The following is a 16,730-nucleotide window of genomic DNA, read 5'->3' as shown; positions in this document are numbered from 1 at the left end:
TAGAACAATTTTTCTCCCTCCTCCTTGTAACACTCTTTTAGATACCTGAAAACCACTCTCATGTCCCCTCTCGGTCTTCTGTTTCCTAAACTAAACAAGCTCAATTCTTTCAGCCTTCCCTCATAGCTCATGTTTTCTAGAACTTTAATCATTCTTGTTGCTCTTCTCTGGACCTTTCCAATTTCTCCACATCTTTCCTGAAATGCGGTGCCCAGAACTGGACACAATACTCCAGCTGAGGCCTAATCAGCGCAGAGCAGAGCGGACGAAAGATTTCTCTTGTCTTGCTCACAACACTCCTGTGAATGCCTCCCAGAACGGTGTTTGCTTTTTTTGCAGCAGTGTCACGCTGTTGACTCATATTTAGCTTGTGGTTCACTACGACCCCTAGATCGCTTTCTGCAGGACTCCTTCCTAGACTCCTTCCTTCCTTCCTTTGCTTCCTATTCTGTTCAGGTGCTCCAGCCCCCTCATCATTTCTGCTGCCCTGCGCTGGACGGCCATGACGGGATGGGTCACGCCTGTTCGTTCTCTCTGAAGCAACTAGCACTGGCCACTGTGGGAGACTGGGCTAGATCAACCATTGGCCTCCCCCACTATGGCCATTCTTATGTCTTTTAGCTAAGGCAGTGGTGGCTCATATGTTGACCTACGCATCCCGGGTTCAGTCCTGGCTCCTGATTCTCTGTTCGGGGCGAAGTGGAACACAAGCATTTCAAGAATTGTTTCCATAGTCTAACACGGAAACCATTGCCTATGACGGGGGGGGGAGGGGATTTCTGCAGAAAGCATCCATGTCTTCTATCACATTTACTCTGCATACGCTTTACAGTAACTTAAAATCCTGTATCAGATGCTGTGTAATAAATATCATTAGAGAAACAAAGCAAAAAGTATAATTGATACACAGCTATAACACCAGCCATATGTTCCTATGGAAATACTGTTGTGACTATGAACAATGTATTACCCACATACAAAGCAAAACATACTTCCCGCTATATGGGTTATATTTTTGCAGTTTCAAAACTTGTTTGTCAACGTGTCTGAGTCCAGTCGTTTGGCCCAACTGACCCTTTCCTGTTTTGATTTTCACTAATCAGCATTTTCTGACAAGAAAATGGTTTGCCAAGAAATTCCCAACCAGTTCTAGCGGGATTTAAGCAGGTACTTCAGTACTTTTCTTGGTAGGACCCCTGTGAGGAGGGAAGTGTCATTCTTCTAATGGTATAGATGGGGAAACTGAGGCACGGGGTGGGTAAGAGAGTGGCAAGAAGTTATCCAGAAACCCTAAACCAGATACAGGAAGGCAATCCGGATCAGCCCTCTCTGAAGCCCTGGCCTTACCCCTGCTCTGATGTGCGAATTCCTGTGGTTTCAGTCTGTGCATGATAGCTGGACATTATATAAAACGGTGCCAACTGGATAATATTTCAAACATGTTCTGCATGGGGAAATGGTGCTTTGCAGAAATAGGGAGGTCTGGTGGGGAAGAGGGGGTGCTTTTGTGAGGTGCCAACAGCCACAGGCATTTTTACCATGGAGGGAGAGGTAGCTTTCCATCACACCTCTGTTGGTGTGTCATGTTTTGTCTCTGGGCACCGCCCCTGAATTGCCTCAGAGAGGGGCAATCTAGGCTGGCGAAGGGGCAGAATGAGTGGCCCTCCTTCATCTCAATGGGCCGCAAGGTTGTCCTAACCAAGATGCTCTCCCGGGCTAAGGTTGTTTTGCTCACTGCGCCGGCGTGCCTAGAATCTGTGGGGTGTGCTAGTTGCACCGTAGCAGTGCTGTGATTGGACGCAGAGGGAGCACATGACTCTCAGGCTACGGTTACATTGCTGGGTTTTTTTGGAAGAAGATATGCAAATGGCGCTTGCATTTGCATATCTTCTTCCGATTCTTTTTGCGGAAGAGACGGGGCCAAATGTAGGAAAAAAACCCTCTTTCGCAAGACCCCTTATTCCTCGTAAATCGAGGTTTACAGGGTCTTGTGAAAGAGGGTTGTTTCCAACATTTGACCTCGTCTAAATGGGGCCAAAAATCAGCAAAACCTCTTCCACAAAAAGAATCGGAAGAAGATATGCAAATGCGAGCGCCATTTGCATATCTTCTTCCAGAAAAACCCAGCAATGTAGCCGTAGCCTGAGAGTTATGTGCTCCCTCTGCGTCCAATCACAGCACTGCTACAGTGCAACTAGCACGCCCCACAGATTCTAGGCACGCCAATGTGAGCGTGATTTGCATATCTTCTTCCAAAAAAAAAAAAGACAGTGTAGTCATAGCCTCAGAGTCCATGTTGTGTGCAATCAGCACACGCCTCATGTCACATGATCTTGCTTTCTGTGTGTCACTTTAGTGACACCAATGGGGGAAAAGCCCTCTGTGAATCGAAACCAGTGGCATCTGACAACCCTGCGCGTGAGCAATGGGAAACAAAATGTCTCACGGGCCACCCATAGACCCCCAAAATTCAGAAAAGGGCAACGAATAACCAGCTGGATTGTTATAGAATCATAGACGATTAGGGTTGGAAAGTCATCTTGTCCAACGCCCTGCTCGAAGCCAGGGCTTTGTCAATATAAGCAAGAAGCTTTTACAGCAAGGTCTTTAACTGTTCATTAGTCCTACTGATTTATTTATTTGAAACTATTTAATATACCTCTTTGAAAATAAACTCCAATAATTGTTTCCAGGATAGACTGTAGCTAAAACATCTTCCTAGAAAGAGACATCACCACCTTTTTCAGTGCATCAGAAGCAGGAAGCCTGCTAAACAACCAGTGGGGCCGCTGGATGATGGAGCTGCTAAAGGAGCACTCAAGGATGATAAGGTCACTTGGAGAAACTAGATGAATTCTTTGCATCGGGGTTCACGGCTGAGGACGCAAGGAAGATTCCCAAACCTGAGTCATTCTTTGTAAGTGACAAATCTGAGGCATTGTCCCAGATTGAGGTGTTATTAGAGGAGGTTTTGAACAGGCTGATAAACTAAACAAGAAGTCACAGGGACCAGATGGCATTCACCCAAGAGCTCTGAAGGTACTCAGATGTGAAATTGAGAACTACTAACCGTGGTTTGCAACCTATCCTTTAAAAGATCTTCTGTACCAAATGACTGGAGGACAGCTAATGTGATGCCAATGTTTAAAAAGGGCTCTAGAGGTGATCTTGGCAATCACAAGCTGGTAAATCTAACTTTAGTACAGAGCAAATAAGTTGAAATTATGTCAGACACAGAGAGGAACATAATTTGTTGGGGGGAAAGTCAACACGGTTTCTGTAAAAAGGAAATTCGGCCTCACCAATCTACTAGAATTCTTTGAGGGGGGTCAACAAGCATGTGACCAAGGGCGATCCAGTGGACGGAGTGTACTTACATTTCCAGAAAGGTCCCTCACTAAAGGCTCTTAAGCAAAGTGAGCTGTCATGGGATAGGAGGAAAGGTCCTCTTATGAACTGAGAACTGGTTAAAAGACAGGAACCAAAGGGTAGGAATAAATGGTTCAGTTTTCAGAATGGAGAGAGGTGACCCACAGGGCTGCGTACTGGGACCAATCCTATTCAACATATTCAGAAATGATCTGGAGAAAGGGCTAAACAGTGAGGTGGATTTGCAGATGATCAAAAATTGCTCAAGACAGTTAAGTCCAAAGCAGACTGTGAAGAGCTTCTAAAGGGTCTCACAAAACTAGGTGACTGGGCAACAAAATGGCAGATGAATTTTAATGTTGATAAATACAAAGTAATGTACATTGGAAAAAATAATCCCAACTATACATATAAAATGAGGGGGTCCAAATTAGCTGATACCACTCCAGAGAGATCTTGGAGTCGTTGTGGATAGTTCTCTGAAAACATCCACTCAATGTGCAGCAGCAGTCAAAAGAGCAAATAGAATGTTAGGAGTCGTTAAGAAAGGGATTAGAATAAGACAGAGAATATTGCAATGCCTCTTTATCGTGGTACACCACATCCTGAATATTGCATGCAGATGTGGTCACCTTATCTCAACAAAGATATATTGGCATTGGAAAAAGTTCAGAAAAGGGAAGCAAAATAATTAGCAGAGCTCGACAAATCAGTGAATCTACTCGCCTGTGGCAAGTAGATTTCAGCCGGTCGCCCCGTTCACCGGCGGCGTGCGCATGCGCAATGCAGGTCTGGCGCTTGCGCAGTGCAGGGCTGGCGAGTAGATTTCACCACGGTTTGTCAAGCCCTGATAATTAGAGGGTTGGAATGGCTGCCCTATGAAGACAGTTTAAAAAAAGTGGGACTTTTCATCTTAGAAAAGATGAGACTAAGGGGGGAGATGATAGAGGTCTATAAAATCATGACTGGTTATTTATCTGTTTCCATAACATAAGAGCTAGTGGGGGGGGGGGGTCGCCAAATGAAATTACCGTAATTTAGTGACTATAACACACACCCGAATATACCCCACACCCGAATATACCCCGCCTTTTTTCTATTTGAGTAAAAAAATCTTGTATACCCCGCGCACGAATATAACCCGCGGGGTGTACAAGACTTTTCTGTGCTGGGGGTATATTTGCTGGGGGTATATTTATGGTGCGGAGGGGGGGGGAATTAGCCACTCACTGCCCCAGGTTCCAGCGCAACCACCAGCCTCTAGCCTCCGGGTGAGGGAGCGCTCATTCCACAGGTTCCTCCGCAGCCGCAGGAAGAGGTGGGGGAGCAGGACCCACCAGCCTCCAGGCGGGGGAGCCCTCACCGCCCGGTTCCTGTGCAGCCACAGGAAGGGGCAGAGGGATGAGCGCTCCCCCACCCGGAGGCTGGCAGCTGCGCAGTCACAGGAAGAGGTGACAGAGAACTCACCACCTGGTGAGTAAAAAAAATTCTGTATACCCCACACCTGAGTATACCCCGCAGGGAGGGGGGGCGGGGTTTGTAAAAACAAATATAACCCGCGGGTTATATTCGCTAAATTATGGTAATAGGCAGCAGGTTTAAAACAAACAAAAGAAGTCTTTCTTCATGCCACGCACAGTCAACTTGTGGAACTCCTTGCCAGAGGATGTTGTAAAGATCAGGACTTTAACAGGGTTCAAAAAAAGAGCTAGATAATTTCACGGAGGATAGATCCATCAGTGGCTGTTAGCCAGGATGGGTAGGAATGCTGTCCCTAGCCTCTGTGTGTCAGAAGCTGGGAATGGGCGACAGGAGTGGGAGCGCTTGATGATTCCCTGTTCTGTTCTGTTCAGTCCCTCCGGGAGCACCTGGCATTGGCCACTGTCGGCAGACAGGACACTGGGCTGGATGGATCTTTGGTCTGACCCAGCGTGGAAGGTAAAGTGGGGCAGGGCTAGCTGGGCCCAAAGGCTTTCTTTAACCCCTGGGATGCCAGGCTCATTTCTCTGCTCCCTCACAAGCCTCTACAAACCGCAGTCACTTCTGCCCTGAAGCCCTGTGTGAATCTGACTGTATTGCCAATGCTGAGAACCGCAGCCCATGGTTATGCCTGGCACTTTATCACTGCCAGCCACAGGCAGCAGGTAAGTACCTATCTTGAACTCTCCACAATTATCTCCATACTGCAGTGGCACCGAACTCATTTAACTCTTGGAGAGCTGGGCTGTTCATTCACCGCCTTACGGAACCCTTGGGGTGATCTATACGTACATACATTACTTATCTATCGCATAGAGAGACCCGTCTGCACTATATGTGCATCAGATATATCAATAATACAGATGTTTATAGATCTATACCTATAAACATACTATGGCAGGGGCCCTTCTCTCCCTGGCCAGTGTTTGGGCAGGCGGACTTTCCTCTTAGCCGGGAGTTGGGCCTGCAGCTGGTTTCCAGGGTAGGGAGCTGAGCCCAGCCAGCCCCACCTTCTGGGACCGCTGCCCCAGCTGTCTTTAGCTCCATCACTTTTGCCAAGTGTCCGGTATTGACCTGGACCGTCTGGTATTTTCACCTCCTAAAACGTCCGGTATTTTCTGATTTCTTTTCTCGGCCAGGAGGAGAAAATACCGGACACCTGGCAACCCTAGGGCCCCCCAGCCTCCCACCCCATGCTTACCTGGTTCCGCGGGGAAGCTAAGTTCTAGCTTGAACCAGAACACAAAATGGCCTCTGCAAAAAGCCTAAAGACCAAGGGGAAGCAATGTCTTTCCTGGGTCTTAGTGCTCAACCGCTCCCTGTTCCTATCCCTGTTCTAACTCTGCACTCACTCTGAAAGGGGCCATGCTGTTTTAATGCTGTTTTATTATTTAATTAAAAATTTTTTTTGATTAATGAGTCTCGGAGTCTTTGGTCTCCCCCCCCCCCCTTTTATTTCCTCAACAGAACTTTTTCCCCCCAGTGTTTTTTTTTGTGGGGGGAGGGTGTTCAGTATTTTTGGTTGAACCATCTGGCAACCCTAGCTGTTGGTGGGGTATGTGTACATCTCTCCTTTCACTCTAACCCCATCTTCTAACTGGGGGGGCTTTTAAAGGTCACCAGCAGGCCTGAAGTGGAGTCAGCTGGCGCCAAATTGCCTGGGCCAGCTCCCTGCCAGTTGCTCCTAATTGTCCTGCAGCCAGGCACTTCTAATTAGCAGGCCTTTGACCCTTTCGGGGCCACCTTTTCCTGCTCTGTAGCAGCCCTCTGGCCTGACCCTGTCACAATCCACATTATACAGACTCGATAGATAGATTAGATTAGATTGTGCGTGTACAGACATAGATATAATACTCCTGGGGGAATTCTGTGCCATAATATTAAAAATTCTGCACCAAAAATTAAAAAGTCTGTACACAATATTTTAAAATTCTGCAAAATTCTTCATATTTTACTTGTCACAATAATTGTATATAATCACACTGATTTAAAATATTATGGCAATTTATTTAAACTACAGTATAATGGACGGACAACAGGCATGGGAAGCATTGGAGGAAATCCCCAAGCCCCTTCTTATCTAATAGTAAGGCAGCTAGGTTTGGCACTTTATTTCTATTTATTAGATTACAAATACATGCAGTGTCTCTCTCTCTCTCACACATGCATCAATTTACATCTCTACCAGCTGCTCCGGGCAGCCGAACTGACCTTCCTGCACTGCTGGGGAGGGACGTGTGACTGCTCTTGTGGCTTCCCTTTGCTTCCTGATCAGAAGTCAGGGAAGCAAAGAACTCTGCGGGGCACATGAGTTCTGCGCATTGTGGGCGGTGATGCAGAATTCCCCCAAGAGTAATATAGCTAGAGGTAATGCTCTCTATCTGTAGATGGACACCGACACCTCCACGGACTCCAGAGGATTAAAATAACAGGTTAAATTCAGCAGGGAAGGAAGAGTCTACCTGGCAGGTGTGTTAGTGTAAGTGGGGTGTGAGGAGCTCAGTGCACCGGTGCTATGATGCCATAGCACAGTCAAAAACTAGCACCTCTGCTCAGGACAGATGCTCTTCCAGCAGAAGCACCATGTGCTGTGGGGGTGTTGCCAGGGAGGGACTTAAATGAACGGTGGCAATTTCTGCGTGACCATGCGGCTGTGATCTTGCCAATGGCACCAACACACCATCCCCATGTGGTTGGCTGGCTGGGAGAGACTCAGGAACCTCCAAGCACCAGCATTTCTTGGGAACTGGGAGTGGTTCTGTACCTGACCTCCTCCATGCCCGTCCCGGAGGGGCCCTATTTCGATTTCACTCTGGGCTTCATGGAGTGACGCAGGCACGCTGTCGACACCACTCGCAGCACAATGCACGTGGCTGGAGATAGCTCTGCCTTTTGACAGGGCTGGGGGCATGTTGTGTCCCTGGGAGGGGGCTGTGGAGCAAGAGAGGGGTGACCCACCCGTACCCACCAAAGAGGAGGGGGAATTGTAGCTACTATCACTTACCCAGCTGCACCCTCAGGTTTCATCCAGTCTGGAAGGGTTGCCATGGTGATTCTGTGTGGGATGGAGGGTGTGCAGGCCTCTGGGATGGACCAGGCCCGGTTCCCTTGCCCACCCGGGACGTGTCTCTGCCGGGGGTGTGGCTGCAGTGCGGGTTGGCCTACCCGGGCTAGAATCGAGCCAGGCACCATCAGGAGGGGCCAGGAGGTGGCCCAGGCTAGCCCTGGGGCTGGCATCAGAGCACAAGCCCACTGGGGATTGGCGTGTGTAGTTGTAGCTGTTACACGGGCCAGCGGGGCGGAACCCGCACACATGTGCCTCCCCAGGCAGCAGCTGCACATGCGCCCCTAGGCCACGGCAAGCGCCCGCAGAAGCTGCTTGCCAAGGATGCCATGAGTGCGTGGCCTGCTGGACAAAGCCCGCCACTGCAACACCATAGACACCCACATATAACTAGCGCTGGTTAGTGCAGGGGGTGTATAGCCGTGGCTAGAGGACAAGGGGCACTGGGCGTACGCCTGTGGTTAGTGCAGGGGGCACTGGGCATACGACTGTGGCGAGTGTCGGGGGGGGAGCGTACGGCTTTGGCTAGTGTGTGGAGGGGGAGCGTACAGCTGTGGCGAGTGTCGGGGGAGCGTACGGCTGTGGCGAGTGTCGGGGGAGCGTACGGCTGTGGCGAGTGTCGGGGGAGCGTACGGCTGTGGCGAGTGTCAGGGAGGAGCGTACGGCTGTGGCGAGTGTCGGGGGGGAGCGTACGGCTTTGGCTAGTGTGTGGAGGGGGAGCGTACGGCTGTGGCGAGTGTCGGGGGAGCGTACGGCTGTGGCGAGTGTCGGGGGAGCGTACGGCTGTGGCGAGTGTTGGGGGGGAGTGTACGGCTGTGGCGAGTGTCGGGGGAGCGTACAGCTGTGGAGAGTGTCAGGGGGAGCGTATGGCTGTGAGTGAGTGTCGGGGGGGAGCGTACGGCTGTGGCGAGTGTCGGGGGGAGCGTACGGCTGTGGCTAGTGTTGGGGGGGGGGGGAGCGTACGGCTGTGGCGAGTGTCGGGGGAGCGTACGGCTGTGGCGAGTGTCGGGGGGAGCGTACGGCTGTGGCGAGTGTCGGGGGGAGCGTATGGCTGTGGCGAGTGTCGGGGGGAGTGTACGGCTGTGGCGAGTGTTGGGGGGGAGGGGGGGGAGTGTACGGCTGTGGCGAGTGTCGGGGGGAGCGTACAGCTGTGGCGAGTGTCGGGGGGGAGCGTACGGCTGTGGCTAGTGTTGGGGGGAGCGTACGGCTGTGGCGAGTGTTGTGGGGGGAGCGTATGGCTGTGGCGAGTGTTGTGGGGGGAGCGTATGGCTGTGGCGAGTGTCGGGGGAGCATACGGCTGTGGCGAGTGTCAGGGGAGCATACGGCTGTGGCGAGTGTCGGGGGGAGCGTACGGCTGTGGCGAGTGTCGGGGGGAGCGTACGGCTGTGGCGAGTGTCGCGGGGAGCGTACGGCTGTGGCGAGTGCTGGGGGGAGCATACGGCTGCGGCGAGTGTCGGGGGCCTGGGTGCAGGGCTCTGGCTAGTGGCTATCTCGAAAGAGGAAGGCTGCTGGAGTTTTCATTGCATTTGACCAAGGAAAGCAGAGGCACCAGCAAAGAGACTGCCGGGCTGCGGGGAGCAGGCAGGCAGCAGTACCGACCTGTGGCTGAAGAGCCCAGGGTGCGTCCGTGGTAAGCTGTTAGCGGGGGACGGGGGAGAAAAGGCAAGGTGAGCAGAAGGAAGGAAAGGAAGTTTTTCTTCACTCAATGCATAGTCAACCTGTGGAACTCCTTGCCAGAGGATGTGTTGAAGGCTAGAATTTAACAGGGTTCAAAAAGAGCTAGATAGACTCATGGAGCTTAGGTGTACCGGTAGTTCGGAATAGGCACCCTAGTCCGAACTACCTAGTCCGAGCCCCGTGTAGCCGCGCTGCACGTGGTTCGAAGCAGCGGGGATTTAAAAATGGAGGATCCCCGCTTATGCTAATGAAGCCCGGGAAATTCAAATCCCAGGCTTCATTAGCAAGTGCGGTATGCATACATTACCCTCCTAGTTCGAACTAGGAGGGTAGTGTAGACATACCCTCCCTCTGGGGCATCTGCTATTGACCACTGTTGGCAGACAGGATACCGGTCTAGATGCACCTTCGGTCTGACCCAGTCTGGCTGTTCTTATGTTCTTATGAGGTGAGTGATCTGGCGTGAGCCAGAGAGCTGAGGGTCGGTTCAGCCTTTGCCCACTCAGAGAGCCGGGGAAGAGCCGGGCCAACGCTCCAGGAGCACCCCTGCGAGAAGAGAGGGCTCATGCGCCAAGAGAGGGATAATTCACCTGTCAGAGCCTGTGGACCTGGATTGGACGAGGGGCCTTGACCAGCCTTTTGGGGGTGGCCCAAGGACAGGTTTCTGCCTTCCCTGAGCCCTTCTGAGATCCCCTCTGTGCCCGCAGAATGCCGGCAGCCGCAGGTCGAGGGGGGCCTGCCAGGAGCCCCCCTGAACAGTAACAACTTCACACTGAGGGGTCTCCTGCTCCTGCAGAGCTAAAGGAGTCGGCTGACATGCCTGGAACAAGCCACAACTAGGGTCTGTTCCGCCGAACTGCAGGAACAGCCCCAAAGCCAATGTCCCAGGTCCTCCCTCCTACCCTGCCTGAGTGTGGAAGACACTGGCCAGGAGCCAGGCAGCCCCGGGTGCAGGCGTGTTAGTCTGCAGGGACACACACACGGTTTAGGGTTGCCAGCGCGTACCGCAACGTGGTGAGACATCTTCCAGCCCTGTCGTTGGACCAGACCATTCCCCCACCGGGCCGAAGGTCTTCTGAAGAGGGACCCAGGAGAACACGCCAGCGTGCTGGAGAGGAAACGGGCATCCCTCCCGCAGAGAGAGGGCCTACGCCTCCCGGCTCCACACACTCCCACGCACGGAGCCGCTCCTGTTCCCCGTTATCCCTAGCCCTGGACCCCCCTCACTCGTCCTGTCAGACTGGGGCGCCGTCTGGGCCTGCTAGTGACCTGACAGCCACCCTGGGGGACAGAGACACCGCCCTGTATCCTCCCCGGCCCCTTCTCGGGAGAGCCGGGACGTACTCAGGCCTCACGGGAACGAGCCACCGTCTCTCGGTCGGTTATTAACGCGGCCGAGGGAAATGGAAGGGGTCAGTGCGGCCTGTACTGCCCACAGCAGCTTGCCATGCAGACCCTCTGGCAGAGACGCCACAGGAAGTGGGAGGATGGAGCGAACACTCACGCCACAGCGCAGTGTGCTCCTCTGGGCTGCTGTGTCGCAGGGGCTCCCCGGCCCAGGTGCAAGCTCCCTGCTGGGCCACACAGTCACTGCCATCCCCCTACGCTTGACAGACTCCGTTTGCTCTCCGGCTGGGCTCAGTGGGCGTGCGGGGGAGACGCCTTTGGTACAGGCATTACAGGGAAACCTCCCCCTACTTCCACCCAGTCCAGAAACAGGGAGGTGTATGGAGGAAGGAGCATTTTGGTGTCTCTGGGCATGTGCTGGCGTTGCGGGGGGAGGGCCAGCGCTGGGAGACGTGGTGGCACGGGGCAGTGCTGAAGCCCCTATGCCAGAAATGGCCTTTGACATCATGCCGATGAAAGACAACGGTGGAGGGGCTGTTCTCCAAGGAAAGGGGTGTGGCCACCGCCAGGAGACAGGGGTGTGAATTGGAAACACCAGGATGACTTGTCTTCCGCGCCAAGTCCTGCTGGAAATGGGACCTGGGGGTCCAAGGTGCCGCCTGTCTGATAGGTCCCAGGCTCCCAATGGAAGAGCGCATGAAATCGGGGCTGTGAGACCTGAGAGCGAGCTGGCTGCATGGGGATCTTGACGGAGCACGTCTGCACTGCCTGGCTATCCCAGAGCAGGGGCTACGCTCCCCAAGCCCCAACACCTGTAAGACCTGGGCGGTGTCTCTGGTCGGGTCGGTTGCTCTAGAGTCCAGCTTAGGACGGGGAGGGGCTGCTCCCAGGACAGTGAAGTGCCTGAAGGGACGCCCTGATGCCAAGGTGGCCATTCGGGTTGGTTACGGGGCAGCCACGTGGCTCCCATCCCCGCCTCCCACGTCAGGGGACAGGAGACGAGTGGGCGTAGCACTCTTCTCCTTGGCAATATCAGTTCTGCGGGCCCACGCCCACCAGGCCAGACTGCCATGCTGCTCCCCCCCAGGACGGAACATGTTTTGCCCCGAGGCCTGTCCCCGACCTGCTCCAGCTCCCGAGCCAGGTAACGCGCGCGGCGGTCAGCCTGGCGGCGCACACGGCACTCCCCTCGGAAGAGCAAGGTGAAAAGGCCGGGCTGGATTTCGGGGCCCTCGCTTGCTGGGCTCCAGCCACACAGGGTCTGCCTGGGGAGGGCAGAGCCGTAGCGAGGGTGTTATGCACCCAGGGGCAAAAGCAAAATTTGTGCCACCCCCACTGCCAAGCAGCAGGGCCCCGAACCTGGCACATGGCTGAGCCCACCCCTGCGTGGGGGAGTTTGTACCGCGTCTTCCCCTGCCCCCTCCAGTTTGGGGCCAGGCCCCCACACGCACTAACCCGCTGGCAGAGATGCAGGGGGGTGGGTCTGGGGGCTGAGAGGCGGGGAGGAGGCTCCGGCTGGCTGCAGCAGTGAGCAGAGGAGGAGCAGGCAAGCCGATTAAATTGGCGCCCCCCAATGAGGTGCCAGGGGGAACTGCCCCCCTCTGTTCCCCCCTTGCTACGCCCGGGGGGAGGGATTAGCCACCTGTTTGGGAGACAAGGGAGGGAGAAACCTGTTTGGCGAGTCGGAGGCCTGGGCTACTCCTAAAATATAGGAGCTAAGTGACTCAGGGCTGGGAGTAATTTCATGCCCTGTGTGACCTCCTCCCTGTGGATGCAGCTAGGCCTCTTGAGGGGGCAAGAAACACCCCTCTCGCTGCATCAGGTGTCTCTGCTCCAGTGCCCTGACCAACCCCCGCCGGGCTGTTCTGGGGCTCGTCTGGAGGCTGGGTTACGTTTTCTGGCTTGGAAAGGAAAGCTGGACGGTGTAAACAACCAGAGACTTGTCTGTGCGGAACTGAGCATGTTCCTCTACCTGCTACGCTGGAATTCCACTTCCTGCTCCCCAGGGCTGGGCACCAAAGCGAGGGGCACGTCGCTGTCACACGCATCCCGCCTTTCTCAGCCTCGTGACTAGCTGGCAGGCACAAGACCGCGGCACCCACACGTGGGCGGGCGCACACACACATGTGCACACAGAGGCGAGGGAAAGGCAGAGCCCAAAGGTGGGGAATTAGTCAGGCAAACCATCCACAAAGCCCAAATATTAATCAGAGCTGAGCAGAAGCCCCAGCGTATGCAGCACTTGCAAAAGGAAGCGGCTTTCGAAGGCGCTGAAACGTGTCACTGAATGGAGCTACCCCAAGGAGGGGAGGAGGAACGGGACATATTTGCGGGAAGGCTGCCTCCCTAGCGTGTGGTTATGCTGGGTGGCTTTTGAAATATCAAAGAACCAACCGAGTCTAAGAACGGAAAAAGGAGATGCTCCAAAGGGCTGTGCGTGCGCGTGTGTGTGTGTGTGCACATGTACGCGTGGCTGGGGGGGAGCAGGAAGTTAAATACGGGGAGCTCAGTGCTCACCATGGGGTTTAGCCCGGGTCACAATCCCCTCCAAGCCACCTGGCCCGCCCAAACAAATAGCCAGGATGGGAGTCAGAGCCGACGTGAGCCCTGCATGGTCCTGACCACAAGACCTGCGGGATAACGACTCTTTTCATCACTGCGCAAAGCAGAGGGACGCAAAGCCAGGCTGCTGATCCGAGGTGGGGAGCGCGGTGTCGAGTCCCACCAGGCCCGTAATGCTGTCGGACCATGGACTACTGAACTGGCGGGGCTGGAGTAGCTCAGCCGAGACCAGCTGCCACGAGAGACGGGAGAGGGGTGCCGAGTGATGCTGACCCACGCGAGGGACGGGTCGGTAGCACCAGGAGGAGGAGCAGAAATACCCTAGGGATGGGGGCATGCACCGTGGTGAATGCACGTAGCCTCTGAGGGGACAGAGGGTGCGCAGGGAGGGAACTGGGGGAGCACAGACAGGGGAGGCAGGGAGGGCGTAAGCCACAGATCAGCCCCTCGCGATAAGGACAAACGCTGGGACTCAGCTCTGGAGTAACCCTCCCCTGCCCATCACCGGAGGCTCATTATTTTTTGTAGGGTGAGCACAAAGCCCAGAAAGTAGGAGCAGCAGAGGCAGCCGCAGAGCAAGCGTCGCCGCCCGCCCCAGGGGCTGTGTCTCCCCCAGCCGAGCAGGGCTGCAGCTTTCCGTCGCCATGGTTGCATCCAGGCCCTAGCCAGGCTCCCAGGCCTAGTTTTCCCACTGAGCGGGGACCTGAGTCCTTGGCTGCTCTGCTGAGGCTGCTCTGGGGCTTGGTGACATGGACACCAACCCGTTAGAAGCTGGGCCAGGCGGCTGCCATGTCACGTAGGTCGCAGGGCCCTCGGGGCGCCTGCCAGCTCCTCGGAGTTACCTCCTGTGGAGTGGGCCAAGCCCTCCTTTAGGGCTGAGCCATCACTAGGAGGCCTGGTGTAGCCAGCAGGGGACCGACCTTTGATCAAATACCCATTGCCAGCAGAGCAGAGCCAGGCCCCGGGGCTCATCCCTGGCTGCTGCAAAAGAAGACTCCACGTTCGAGGTCTTCCGCGGATCCAGTGTCTGGCCCCGAGCTGAGGCACGGCCGAACCCTCTGATGCAACCCTCCCGTCCCTGCTTTACCTGTGATCTCATGCTGCCGGAGCTCGTTGTAGCGGTAGGACTGCTCCAGGGGCTTGATGGAGGAGTGGTAGATCTTCCTCAACCGCTGCAGTGTGGCTACAGGGCCAAAGGGTGATAAACCAGCGACAAATCAAGGCCAAAGCTACTCCCAGAGACCTCTGGTGTCCTAACCCTCTTCCTTACCACCCCGGCTCTCTTGCATGTCCACCCACCGCCGTGCAGATAAACACATCTCCATCGGGCAGCTGGAAGATTGTGATTTCTGGCATTAGGAAGGGACACGACATCGCATGACAGAAGGGGACTCGAGTCAATGACCAGAGAGGTGCCCTGCCGTCCTAGGTCCCCATCGTTAGTACCCCAGAAAACAGCCCTCAGAGATGCTCTGGATCGAGCGCTGCTGTGAGAGCGGCAGATTCCAGGCCTGTCCCACCAGCTATTCCAGAGCCATTAACCTTCCTTCGCTGGGAGGGAGCTGTTGCCTGGCTGTCACCGGTGCTCAGTTCTGAGGTGCTGTGGTGGCGTGTCAGGTAACTCCCGATCCTGCGCCCCCGTCCGCAGAAGATGAGACTCCGCCAGCCGGCAGAATTGAGCAGGTTTATTGTTTCTCCAGGATACAGCACAGCGCAGACACAATGTGGTTACAGGAGCCAGGGCCAGGCAGCCCTAGACCCCTTGGGGTAGGGGTCCACAGGCCCCTGAACCCTCAGTACTCAGCTTAGTCTCTTCCCTTCATGTTTTCCTAGCCAAGACTGCCTCTCCCAAAACCACCGCACACACATCCCCCAGGTAGCCACACCCCTTCCTTTGTTCAGGTGAGAAGCCCCGGCCGGCCATTGTCTCCATGCTGGAGCTCAGGGGTGACCCCTCCCGGGCAATATTTACAGACACAGGCTAGTGGGGTCACCCACAGCCCAAGCATAGCGACCAGCACGTAGACAGCACCCACTACATCACAGGTGCTTCTGTGGGAAGCAATCCTGTGGTTTTGCCACTCCCACCTCATGGATCTCCTCCTCCGATGTTCTGCCACGGCGCTCTCAAACCTTCGAGCTTCCTCAAGGGTTTCCATTCGCGATGGCAGAACCTCAGCAGGTTCAAAGGGTTGGTTCCAACAGTTACCCAAAAGTCCAAGCATAAAACCCTGGCCCCGTAATTCCCAGGGTTTCACCCCGAATGCTTCCCCAACTTTCTCCAACCCTACAAATTTAGAACTATCGGAAGTATGGAAACCCAGGGGAAAGGTAAGAATTTAAGAGGCAATTGATGTCTCTTCAAGAATTGAAGGAGAACGTGGAAGTTACCAGATTTGTAAGAAACAAGATTTAAGACTAGAAAAAGAAATTGACACGTGTGCTGTTAGTTTCACCCCCGGGATTCTTTCTTTCCAAGGTGGGGGTACGGGCTCTTCTCCTCTTGTGAGGAATGTGCAATGAATCTGCACTAAGGCCACGTCTTCCCTCAATGGAAGAGTCACGCTGCCACGATCAGTCTTCCAGAGTTTGATTTAGAGAGTCTAGTGAGGGCAACTCCGCCAGCAGCGGGTACTTCTGCTTCTGCAAGAAGTAAGGGTACGTCTACACTACAGCGCTAGTTCGAACTAACTTAGTTCGAATTAGTTAATTCGAACTAAGCTAGTTCGAACTAACGCGTCTAGAACTAAAAACTAGTTCGAACTAGCGTTTTGCTAGTTCGAACTAGTAAGTCCACATTGAGTGGACTCTGAACAGGGCTTAAGGCTGGCCGGAAGCAGTGCCGGCAGGGCATAAAAGGAGGACTTAGAGCATGGAGATGCTGTCTCAGGCTAGCCGAGGGCTGTGCTTAAAGGGTCCCGACCCCCACCCCGGACACACAGTTCTAAGGGGTGCCCCGCTTCCAAAGAAGTTCTGGCTTGGAGTGCCCTGAGTGCCCACACTGGGCACATCACACCACTCGGCCATCAGCCCGGCTGCACTTGCCGCAGGCTGCCATCTGGCGAGAGGGAGTAATTGGGGGGCTGCAGGAGAGCTTCCACCCCCAGAAGCCCGCAGAGCCAGCCCAGTCCTCCCCATCGGGGGCTCGTACCCCATTCCTCCCTCACCTCCTTCCACTTACCCTTCCCTAGCCCCTCTTCTTATTGATGTACAAAATAAAGATAACGTTTCT

General features: G+C 54.4%; 1 protein-coding gene across 3 annotated transcripts in view; it reads right to left on the bottom strand.

Moving 5' to 3' along the window:
• SRL (sarcalumenin) overlaps positions 1-16,730 on the bottom strand; it is a 71,900-nt gene that overhangs the window by 10,707 nt on the left and 44,463 nt on the right. For 2 of the 3 annotated variants that reach the window (XM_075899103.2, XM_089782212.1), the window contains 2 exons: positions 14,586-14,681; positions 9,512-9,547 (listed from right to left, as the gene is read on the bottom strand). In XM_075899103.2, coding sequence (XP_075755218.2) covers positions 9,512-9,547; positions 14,586-14,681 — 132 coding nt within the window. The remainder of the gene's footprint in view (positions 1-9,511; positions 9,548-14,585; positions 14,682-16,730) is intronic. The other variant, XM_075899104.2, reaches the window with a different exon arrangement.

This window comes from Pelodiscus sinensis, chromosome 15 (genome assembly GCF_052426305.1).
Source record: "Pelodiscus sinensis isolate ZL-2025 chromosome 15, ASM5242630v1, whole genome shotgun sequence".
Taxonomy (NCBI): Eukaryota; Metazoa; Chordata; order Testudines; family Trionychidae; genus Pelodiscus; species Pelodiscus sinensis.
The sequence above is the reverse complement of the archived record's forward strand: the minus strand, read 5'-3'. Positions and strand labels throughout refer to the sequence as shown.